The 12331-nt window shown below is 40.5% G+C and overlaps 1 protein-coding gene across 6 annotated transcripts in view; it reads left to right on the top strand.

The window, feature by feature from the left end:
* The window catches only part of DCDC1 (doublecortin domain containing 1), a 443661-nt gene that overhangs the window by 84539 nt on the left and 346791 nt on the right, over window positions 1–12331 (top strand). For 5 of the 6 annotated variants that reach the window (XM_072985843.2, XM_078384021.1, XM_072985844.2 and 2 more), the window contains exon 8: window positions 1359–1452. In XM_072985843.2, the coding sequence (XP_072841944.2) occupies window positions 1359–1452 (94 nt within the window). Of the gene's footprint in view, window positions 1–1358; window positions 1453–9716; window positions 10859–12331 lie in introns of those variants that run through there. The other variant, XM_072985846.2, reaches the window with a different exon arrangement.

A 12331-nucleotide genomic window follows, 5' to 3' on the forward strand; every position in this document is an offset into this window, starting at 1 on the left:
CTTTTTTTGTTCTAGAATTGCCTCATTTAGCTTAATGTAATTAGTTCAGAAAAGGCATAGCAGTTTATCATGTGGAGCACTAACATGGGGTTAGAGCAGTGAGGACACAAAGTACCTTACAAGCATTTTAGCATAACACCATAAAGAGATACAGGGATTCCCCTGACCTTGTAATGGCCTGAGCTGCACTAACTATTCTTTGTGGATTGTCCCAGCTAAAAAAGAAGGGAATAAGTTATTTTTTTTAAATGAAGGAATGAGTGAGACACAAGATTGGACAGAAGAACTGTAAAGGGCATGAAGGATGCATGGGGATATAGAGTTTAGAATAGCAAAGATAAAGCTGATATCTTAGTTCTGCTGTCCAAAGGGAACTGAGAGAAACGAGAAACAGACAGAGACTAGCAATTATCTGCCACTTTTCTTCAAAAAGATCACCTTTTCTTTTCTGTCCTTTACCTAAATATTACTGAAGAGAAATTGTAAAAATAGAAATGTATAATCAACTTTCATGACAGAAATGCATTTCCACTACTGGGACTCAACCATTCGTTTTCCTCTCCTGCCTCTTCGCTGCCTGACATTTCCTCCAGGAGAGAGCGGAACTTTTGCAGTGAAGTGACAAAAAAGGAACTGAAAAACATGGGACAGAATTCTATTGGTTCTTTACAGAGATGTTAAGTGCAGTGGCAGAAATCATAGGGGCAAACTACTGCTAGTTAACAGGTTGCTGCTTGCAGTCATCATTACACATCAAGTCACATGACTAGTGCATGAAAAGAATACAAGCAGCAACTCATTGACTAGTGATACTTCACTGTTTTAATTCTGATTTTGACCCTTCTAGTGTTGACCTAGACTAGAATCACAAGATTATTTGACAAGAATACCCCAACTTTTAGCAATGTCCTTTAGTTCACACGAATAGGAAAACAAAAGAGGACTGCATATTCAGAGTGAAGGTGGTATGGAGTGGGAAGCATTGGCCCCATCTCAGCTGACTTGATTTGCGTTCACAGATGTTGTCTAGTGATTTTCTTGCATAATCTTGTGACATCTCTACAATCGCTCTGCGATCCCGGATTGGCTGGGATCATTTGGGCAATAAGAAATCAGAAGAACATAATGCTGAAGAAGCGTTGTAGAGGGAAAACACTAGTCATGTGCAGCCACAGAATAAAAGACTCAGGTGTTTATTTTTTCCCTTGGGAATTTGGTAACCCAGAAAGCACTGCTTTCTTCCTTGAAAGAAAAATAGGTAACCATACAGTGCCAGCCAAAAATACTGGTGCTTTATGCCCCTTACAAAAGGTTTTTACAGTTTGAGGACTTTGCAAGATGGTTTTTGTTTTCTGAAGTTTTTAGATATTTGTACCACAAGATTGAACCTCACTTTACCAGCAAAATATATCTACAATACACATGGAGAAAGAATGGAAGATCTTACAAGTGGTAAGTTAAAAATATATTTTATGCTATTTTAAAAATAAAGAGGAAAGTGAACAACATGAGTTATTTAAATCTTACATGCCTATGTGTTTTAGAAATCAAAGATACAACCTCAGAGGATTAGTAATGGAAGTCAGTGTCATCTGAACTTTCCCCCTCATCAGGTTCTGTGAATGAGGCAGGATGATCCAACAATAAAATGAGGATCCAGATTTACCTGTGGATCCCCTAATAGGTGTCAGAGTGGTGGGCCAGGTCAGCAGTGACCCGTGCGGTCAGGCTCCCAGCAGCAAAGCATTTCCACATGTTCCCAGCAAATGTTGGGGTTTGTTGTGGTCTCTTGTTCCTGTGGCTTGAGCCTATTCAATACAGTTTTTAAAGGCTCGTCATTCCACCATTGTTAATCTGTTTGTCCTCCTAATTAGAGATTGTACAGTGGTTTGTGTCTGTATATTTAATTACTCAGGCCGCAAAGAGAGAAGGTATTTCATTTTCATAGCTGAGGGACTGTTGTACATGCTTGAGGAAAGAGACAGCCTCCCACAGAGTTCCTCGTCATTTCAATAAGTAACCATCAGCATAAATGGCAGCATTATTTTCAGATGAAAGTTAACTGGATAGAGGAGACTTCAGTATTTAACAGCCCCTAGATTCCTTAAGTGACACCATTTACATGTGTTAAGTGACACCATGTCTTAACTGAAATGTGTTAAATGGCACCAATGAAAGAGATTCTGTGCTCCCTTCGTTCAGATAAGTATCCCTCAATATGGTACAAACATACTTCTGGGTAAATCTCTCAAAAGTGAAGAGAAGAATTCAGAATTTCTCTGTATAAGCTGTTACTGTGGGGTATTCAGAGGAAGAAATAACTTTTGTGATCAGTCAACTGTGACAGGTTGAGAGAAAGGGGAGGATATCCATGCCCATGATGTGAACAGAACAGAATGAAATGTGTATGCAATTCCAGATGTGGCATGAAATACAAAACAGCGAGAGATTGCTATGATCCTCTGTCTGAAAATATCCGGGAGAAAGCTGTGGGAATTAAGGCATATATATGTTTACATACATAAATCTAGTATCAAACAATATTATACCACTAGGCTTACCCAGAGAGACTAGGTAAGGACAATTCATCACTATACCTGTTAACCACACCCCATTCAATCTATGTCTAAGAGTTTGTTGGATCCTGAAATTGAAGAGCATTTGAGCAGACACACACATGTTAATTTTGAGATTAGCTTGGTGTAATAAATGTAGCTACTAGACTGAGCAATGAATCTAGGCAGCACAGGGAGAAAGAGGATGTAACAGTGGCAATATAAATAGTTTGTTGGGTGTGTTCAAGTAGCCACTCATCCCTGATGCTTTCACTCAGTACTAATCTGCTTTTATGGATGCCCAAAGACTAGGCTGGGGAAAATTTGAGCTCCACCAAGATTATGGGTCTTGCAAGGTTTGTTTGTTTTTTGGTTTTTTTCCCCCATGTCCAATGGGTCTTGTGGGGTTTGTTTGCTTTTTGATTTTTTTTCTCTCCCATTTCTGATGGGTCTTGCATGGTTTGCCTTTTGGGGGTTTTCCCCCTCATTTCCGATGGGTCTTGCAGGGTTTGTTTGCTTTTTGGGTTTTTTCCCCACCATTTCCGATGGGTCTTGCACGATTTGTTTGCTTTCTGCTTTGCTTTTTTTTCTTTTACGAAGGGTCTTACATGGTTTGTTCGCTTTTCTTTTTTCTTTTTTCCCTTTGGCCAGAACAGATTAATCACTTTTCTGATGAGTCTTGGAGTGTTGTGGGTTTTGTGGTGATTTTTTTCTTCAGCTGGAACGGATTAATTGCATTTCAATGCATTCCTGTGGGAAATGGTACTTCGACTTATGACCATTTCGAGTTACGACCGGAGTTCCGGAACCAATTGAGTTTGTAAGTCGAGGCACCACTGTATAGCTATGGGATCAGCTTTTGTCCTTTTCAGAAGATTGGGTGATTGTGGTGATCAGCATGTTTTTGTTGTCGGTGTATTGTTGTGATAAGGGGGAGAGATGATCTGTCACTGTGATTGATGGGTGTCGTTAGCTGGTCTTATGTGTGTAGTGATCCCGTCGTTGTGGTTGGGTAGAGTTCATTGACCTTTTGCGGGCTGTATTTTTCAGTGCTGGGATCCAGGCTTTGTTGAGTTTTAAACTTTCTTCTTTTTTGTTGAAGCTCTGCTGGTGTTTGTGGATTTCAATGGTTTCCCTGTGCAGTTTAACATAATGATTGTTGGTGTTGTCCAGTACTTCAGTATTTTGAAATAGAATTTCATGTCCAGCTTGTTTTAGGACATGTTCAGCTACTGCTGATTTTGCCGGGTGTTTTAGTCTGCAGTGTCTCTCATGTTCTTTGAATCTGGTGTGGATGCTGTGTTTTGTGGTTCTAATATATACCTGGCAACAACTGCAAGGTATCCGGTATACTCCTGCAGTGGTGAGGGGGTCCCTTTTGTCCTTTGCTGACCGTAACATTTGTTGTATTTTTGTGGTGGGCCTGAATACTGTATGTAGGCTGTGGTTTTCAAAAGTTTCCCCATGCGGTCCATGACCCCTTTGATGTATGGCAGAAATACTTTATTTGTGGGTGTTTGTTTTTCCTCTTCAGTTTGATGTTGCACCCACACGTCCTCTGCTGTCAAGAATCTAAAAAAGCCTCGCCTCGCTTACCGGCTCTTTCCCTATCTGCTGGCTGGCAGGCTGCAGTTCCGGATGGATGGTGCAAGAGGCGCTGTCTTGGAGGAGCGCTGATAAGCGAGGCGCACTGCCAGCCTTTTCCCTGAGCGCCCAAGCCACCGCCAAGCAGAGCTCGCTCCCAGCCCGTCCTCAAATAGTGCCTCCAAGCCACCAACAGCAGCTGTCGCCGCCTTTTTCAGGGAAGTGGCTCTCTGGCTCTCTTGGCAGGCCCAGCACCAGCCTGGCCAGCGGCTGCCTCAGCACCCAGTGGTGCTTCCTCCTCCTCCTCTTCGTCCTGCTTCAGCCGCCTAGGCTCTGGAGGATGCCTGGGCTTGCCTCGCAAAGTTTGCTCCTTTGTCATAGTGGGGGTAGCTGCTTCTGCTGAGTGCATTTTTTTGAGGGGGCCCTCAGAGCAAGGTTGCCGGACCTCCATATGTGTGTGTTTGTGTGCGTGCGCGCACGCACACCTGCCCCCCGCCCCATTCTGTTTAATTTCGTGGGTACCGGTGAGGGTTTTTCTCCTTTGGCAAGGCAAATTCTGTGAGGGTTTTTTTTATTTTTATATAAAGCCCTCCTCCTCCGGGCTAGGCGGTTGCCGGTGCTCCCTCCCTTCTCTGCTTCTTCATCCTGCTGCTGCTGGTGATGGTGGTAGTGAAGAAGGAGCCGGAGGAGGTTGTGGCCAGTGAGAAGAGCTCATGTGCCCCTTCTCCTCCTCCTCCTCCTTGGAGGGCCAGCTGGGCTAAGGAAACTCCTGGGTGCCTTCCTCGGGCTCTTGCTCCGCTTGGCGGAAAATGTGATGCGGCCCAGCCTCACCCAGACTCTGCCTCCAGTGGCCCCCAGGTAAATTGAATTTGAGACCCCTGATGTAGACGTTTGCTATAACCAGGCTGAGAGGGCTCTCCATGGCCACTCCATCTGTCTGTTCATAGAACTTGTTGTCCCACTGAAAGTAGCTGGTTGTTAGGCAGTGTTGGAAAAGGGCCTTTATTTGTTTGTTTGTTTGTTTGTTTATTTATTTATTTATTTATTTATTTATTTATTTATTTATTTATTTATTTATTTATTTATTTGCTCGCTCGCTCGCTCGCTCGCTCGCTCGCTCGCTCACTCACTCAAAATACTTTATTCTGCCTTTCTCCTTAAAAAGGACCCAAGGTTACTTACATTCTTGAAAGACAATATTTAAGCTGAAAACAATATGCAGCAATGATTTACATCATTAAAAGACAATATTCAAAACTAAGAACAGTGGGTATGAAGAGGTAGCTTAATACTGGAAGCCATGTCCTATGAGGAGTGACTTAGGGAGCTGGGAATGTTTAGCCATACAAAAAGAAGGTGAAGAGGGGACATGATAGCTATGTTTAAATGTTTGAATGGATGTCATGTTGAGGAAGGGACAGGTTTGTTTTCCATGGCTGCAGAAAGTGGGACAAGGAGCAATGGTTTCATACTAGAGGAAAAGAGATTCCACCTGAATCTCAGGAAGAACTTCCTGACAGTCAGAGCTGGTCACCAGTGGAATATGCTGCCTTTGAGTGTGGTTGATTCTCCTTCTTTGGAGGTTTTTAAGCAGAGGCTGAATGGCCATCTGTTGGGAGTGCTTTGATGGAGTTCCTGCATGGCAAGGGGTTGGACTCGATGGTCCCTGTGGTCTTTTCCAACTCTGTGATTCTATAATTCTATATCATTAAAGACAGTATCAAAGAGTACTAAAGCCCCAGTCAGAGTAGTGATGCATAACAGCCGCCCCGAGTAGACGTTGTCTAGAGGGGAGGGGTAAAAATCAAATAAATAAATAAATAAATAAATAAATAAATAAACAAACAAACAAACAAACAAACAAACAAACGAATGAACGAATGAATGAATGAATGAATGTCCTTATAAAGTTTACTCATGTAGCCAACCATGTGGCCACTCACTCAAGTAGGCAATCATTGAAGGAAAGCTTGGCTGAAATGTCTTTGCCTGCTTTTGGAAGGACAGCAAAGATGAGGACAGTCTGGCTTCCTGTGGGTGAGTGTTGAAAAGTCTGGGAGCTAGAGAGAAACCCTTCTCCTGTGTCCCCATCAGACGCACCTGTAAAGGTGTTGGGACCAAGAGAAACACCTCACCGAACACCTGAGCTGGCTTATAGTGGGAGACACGGTCTTTGAGATAGCTTTGACCCAAGTAATTTTAGGGTTTTATAGGTTAGAGCCAGCACTTTGAATTGTGTCCGGAAACTGATTAGGAGCCAGTGGAGCTGCTGCAACAGAGGGATTATGTGATCCCTGTAACTAGCTCCAGTCAGCAATTTGGCTGCTGCATTTTGGACCCACTGAAGTTTCCTGACACTTTCCATCATCATCTCCACATAGAACAAGTTACAGTAATCCATTTGGGAATTAACTAGGGCATGTATGACAGTGACCAGATCAAATAGTCAAAGCTATGGTTTTTCCTGTAGTGTTATATGGAAGTGAGAGCTGGACCATAAAGAAAGCTGACCGCCGAATTATTGCTGCCTTTGAATTGTGGTGCTGGAAGAGACTCTTGAGAGTTCCCTGGACTGCAAAGAGAACAAACCTATCCATTCTAAAGGAAATCAACCCCGAGTGCTCATTGGAAGGACAGATCCTGAAGCTGAGGCTCCAGTACTTTGGCCATCTCATGAGAAGAGAAGACTCCTTGGAAAAGACTTTGATGTTGGGAAAGTGTGAAGGCAAGAGGAGAAGGGGACGACCGAGGATGAGATGGTTGGACAGTGTCATCGAAGCAACCAACATGAATTTGACACAACTCCGGGAGGCGGTGGAAGATAGGAGGGCCTGGCGTGCTCTGGTCCATGGGGTCACGAAGAGTCGGACACGACTAAACGATTGAACAAACAAACAAAACAGATCAAATCTCTCCACAAATGGATGTAGCTGGCATATTAGTTTTGATTATGCAAATACATTCCTGGCCACCTCTGAAACCTGGGCACCCAGGCTCAGAGATTAATCCAGGAGCACCCCAAGCTGTGTTTTCAGGGGGAGTGCAACCCCATCCAGTAGAGGTTCCATCTCTATTCTCTGATCTGCTTTTCGATTGACCAGAAAGACCTCTGCCTTGTCTGGGTTAAGTTTCAGTTTATTCACCCTTATCCAGTCCATTACTGATACCAAACGCTGGTTTAGAGCCATCTGCAACATTTGCAAACGCATCATTTGTTTTCAAGATAATCTGGTACAAAGTTTTTACATAGGTGTAGACAAGATAAGATTTGGAATTTGTTTCTAATGTACCTACTAGTCTTCCTCAGCTTTTGCCCTTAATGTAGTTCTGCTACATGAAACAATGTGTTAGGAGATCTTTTAGTGGAGGTGAGCATCTTCAATGGGACCAAAGGCTGTTCTTCACTTTAGCTGGCAGTTCAGGAGCTGCACTCCCAAGGGGGCATTGCTGAAGTGGGAAGGGGCATGGCTAAAGTGGCTAATTAATTTTAAAAAAATATTATTCAAAATAAGTGTTACTAAACAATGGATTTATTAAATTATTAACTCAGCAGCAAAATAATTTATTTGTTTCCTTAAATAAAATAAAAATCAAGAACTCCCTGCTTCACATACAGTGATTTCACCAAAAAAACCCCCACAAAAACCCCAAGAAACTTGAGCAGCAATTGTTAAAACAAATAAAAAATAGACGATGTTGGGGCCAGGGAATAAACATTCCCAAACTGCCCCCTGTGCTTCCAATATTGTGCAAGGGGACATTTTGGGCATGAAAAATATGTTTTAAAAAAACATTGGATATATGAAGCCCTGGGATGCATCTAGGCCTTTGGGTGGCAACATGCAACCTACAAGATATAGTTATCCATCCCTGCCTTATAGCTATCTGTGCACACACTTTGAAGTCTTATATATTTTCCTCTCATTTAACATATTAATTGTATGCTTAATCCAGTTTAGTAATATTTCAGACCCTGATGTTAGGAAAGTGTGAGGGCAAGAGGAGAAGGGGACGACAGAGGATGAGATGGTTGGACAGTGTCATCGAAGCGACCAACATGAATTTGACCCAGCTCCGGGAGGCAGTAGAAGACAGGAGGGCATGGCGTGCTCTGATCCATGGGTTCACGAAGAGTCGGACATGATTAAACGACTAAACAACAACAATATTTCATTTGTTCACTGAAATATAGTACTGGAACTTATGCCATGTAAAGCTGATTAAATTGTTAGCCACAATGATTTTTTGTAAATTAAAATTTTCTGACCCCTCCCCCCAAGAGTCCTGATGCTCCCTTGGTATCCCTTTCATCGAGGAAACTGTTGAGGCACAGGGCAGGAACATCTACTATTTTTTCCATAGTTTTTGGGTTGTCTGTTCTAATACAAAGGTCTTTGATTAGAAGTAGCTATAGCTACAGTATACTGAAGTCAAAATAACTATAGTTCATTCAGTTGAGAATTTCTACTCTGTGTGGTCAGAAGAAGAATTCATCATCAGATATAATAATTTGATATTATCTTCTGCTCTGCCATTTTTGTCTTGATGCCATCTTGGGTGAGTCACAGAAACATCCACTGCCAATGCAGGAAATGCAGAGTTAAAACATTTCTAACAGATGGTCATCTAATCTCTGTTTAAAAAACTCTCAAGAGCCTCCCACTTTCTGAGGTAATCTATCCACTGCCAAGCAATTCATCTATCTAATCATCAAAGAACTGATGATTGGTGATTAGTTGGAATCTCCTTTATTTTGGTTCAGTTTCTGATCTCTGGAACAATACAAACTGGCTTGTTTCATCTTCATTGTGATGACTTTTCAAATATTTAGTATACAGTTATCATATCAACAGAGCTTTCAAATGTATTAATTTTGTACTGTTAATTTTCTGAATTTGAAGAGTAATCACTATTGTTAATATTAAGAACTGGAAAATGTTAACTCATTGATTGTCTAATTTACTTGTAAAGGTAAAGGTAAAGGTTCCCCTTGACAATTTTTGTCCAGTTGTGTTCAACTCTAGGGGGCGGTGCCCATCCCTGTTTCCAAGCCAAAGAGCCAGCATTTTTTGTCCGAAAGACAATCTTCCGTGGTCACATGGCCAGTGCAACTTAGACATGGAACCTTCCCACCGTGGTGGTACTTATTTAACTACTTGCATTTGCATGCTTTCGAACCGCTAGGTTGGCGGGAGCTGGGGACAAGCAACGGGCGCTCACTCCGTCACGTGGATTTGATCTTACGACTGCTGGTCTTCTGACTCTGCAGCACAGGCTTCGGCGGTTTTGTGGTCCTTCTTTTTATTTGTTTTAAAGAACCAAGTTTATAGAGCATCTGTGTGTGCACAACTTAATGTTTTACTATCAGTAGTATTTCAGAATATATTTCTGAAAATTCCATTTGAGGACGGAATGGGTTAGATCCAGAATTTGCCTTTCTGTAAACGCAGGGGCAATGTTCACAGATTCTCATACTTGGTTTTCAGGGACCTTCATTTACTTTGCAATTCATCTGATTCAACAGGGTCTTCAACCCCCTCTATGGTACCTTATGGGGTTCTGGAGAGATTGACATGGGAAGGATGGGGAGGTGTGGAATCCGCTTCAGCAAGCCTCATTTGTACATAAAAACTTTGCTTTAGTGTAAATTTGGAGTTTCTGAAACGTTTATGCATGTGTACATTGTGACTTTTATTCTGAGAAATTACATAATCTATCCTCTGTTGCTTAGTTCATGAGGACGCTCGTAGAAGAGGCTCATTGTGTACTGATTATTACACATAATATTGTAGGGGGGTCTGTATGCCTGCAATTCTTGTTCTTGTTTGTATTTTAAAGCTAAAGAATAGTCACTCATTTTTTGCCAAAGAATAAAAGATTTATTACAGCATGTATTTTTGTGTATCAGAGCCCACTTAGTTATAATCATAATTTATTCAATCTAGGATGCAAAAGTAGAAACTAGCTTCTGGCAGTCTAGGATGCAAAAGCAATTGATTCTGGCAACTGTACTTACTAGTGCAGTTGATCTGTTTTACTTTCATTTAATCAAGGTTAATTATGGGTTAGTACTTATCACAAAACATATGGAGTGGCTTTACATGCAAAATCAGTGAGTGTTTTGAATAATTCTGTTTTCAAGTGTTCAAGAAATACAGGTAAAGATCTAGCAAAACCTAAGCATGGCAAAGCTGTAAAAAAATTCAGATGGTGATATTTGGATACTTATTTCTCTCTTTTCTGTAGAAGTCAATAGGACATGAAAGTGTTTTAGTAGATTGTGTTTAATATTACTTTTTACTGAAGACCAGTTTTTATTTTCTATGATGTGACTCATCACGTTACGTAATTATTTAACATGTTGCAGCAGGTAATCACAAGAAATAAATGTCATTATTTTGTGGAAATGAGCTAAGAAATAGCTGTTATGCTAGCATAACTCCCTCTCTTTGCTTTGAGATTCACAAGAACAGTGTTGATATTGTTTTGAAGTTAAATTGCTGAATTGCCTTTGTATTGTCTGAGATACAGAAATGTCTAGGTGTATTATTGGTGGCAAGAATGAAAGAGGATTGGATTACGAAGTTGAAGGCTATTTCTAATTTATTTATTCTAATGTATTACAGAAAAAGTATGTAGAATGATAGATGTAAGAAGAGGCATAAAGTCTATTGGAAAACTACCAAATGTCCCCTGCAAACGGGCCCTATTCAGAATCAGTAAGCGTATGATGAGTGAAGTGGTTTTGAATATCGCCTTTAGAATCCATGCTGTTACAAGGCCAGCCCCGAACATGGCAACTCTTATTTCCACACACAGTACCTCTTCACTCTCAATTTAACCCAAAAATCTGATGAACCCATTACTCCATACTTGATTTCATGGAACAAGGAGTAGATATAGTTACAAATGATCAATCACAAGCCGTGAACCAAAGCAGCAAGGCATTAACAATTCACACCATTTTGGTCCACTTGCTCAAGCAGAAGATGTGCCAGCATATTTAATGCACAGTGACTTCACTCAGTTTTAGAGAAGACATGACTCATGGAGCTTTTTAGAAATGAAGGAATTTCCTAGGATTTCATGCTTGCTAACTCATATTTTAAAAAGCTGCTTATTCATGAACATCTAAACAATTAACATCTGCAAAGGCCAGAAGACCTAAGTACCTAAATTTAATTTTACCAAGGCAAAATATAAAATGACCAAAGAAATATTTTGTTCCAAATAAGGCTTGCACAGTACAAATCAGTGTCTTGTTCAGTAGCATTGCAATACTGCAGACCCCACAGGCATATGCAGTCAATTTAATGGGATCAGTGAAGAAACAAGGCAGCTGTGAAGATAGCTTTAAGTACAGCGATCGTGTGCTTCTCATTCTGTTCAATAGTGGAAAAAATCCAAATTCAGATAGGCATCGGTATTTAAGAGAGCGACTGCTAAAGCATCTTTCATAAGTACCTTGGGGACAATAAGATTTGACATAAAACATGTAAACAAAAGTACACAACAGATGTTAGATTAGTTTTGTTTGAGTAAAATATGTCAGGATCATTTAAACATAGCATGTGTTCTCTTCATCATTCAGCCCAAGTCTGCAGACCACACTTTTGAATATTGTACATCAATTTCTTTGAATAGCACTACCATTACTGAAATAGGATAGAAATAATTTATCTGACTAGTTACATGACTTGATTGCAGATGCTATTTAGAAGTTATTTGTCAGAGACAAAGTGAAATACTCTTTAATTTTTTAAAAGAAAGTTAAAAGTCAAGGATAATATTTTCTTTCATTATTTTTTCAAGTATTTGTTTTAAAAAAATCATGTATCTTATGTAACTCTTGTACTGTGCCTATGAGAAAATCTACAGAGAGACATAGATTGAAAAATATGAACCAGTTCCTTCACGTTTTGTTTTCCAATTCCTTCTTCACATCTCATACCTGACACAAGTGCCAGGAAGGGAATTAATTGATATTTTAGGCTTGTGACCAAACTAGTGCTAGGATAATAATAACAACATTATTTGTCATTGTTGCATGTGGGCAAGTAACTTGTGACTTACATAAGTCAGAAGTAAATTCATCTTTGACTTACACAAACTACAAAATCTTCAACAATGTAAGTTTTTTGGATGGTTAACACTAAAGTTATGTAGTTCTGTAATCATGATTAATATTTAAC

The sequence above is a fragment of the Pogona vitticeps genome, chromosome 1, assembly GCF_051106095.1.
Source record: "Pogona vitticeps strain Pit_001003342236 chromosome 1, PviZW2.1, whole genome shotgun sequence".
Classification (NCBI taxonomy): Eukaryota; Metazoa; Chordata; class Lepidosauria; order Squamata; family Agamidae; genus Pogona; species Pogona vitticeps.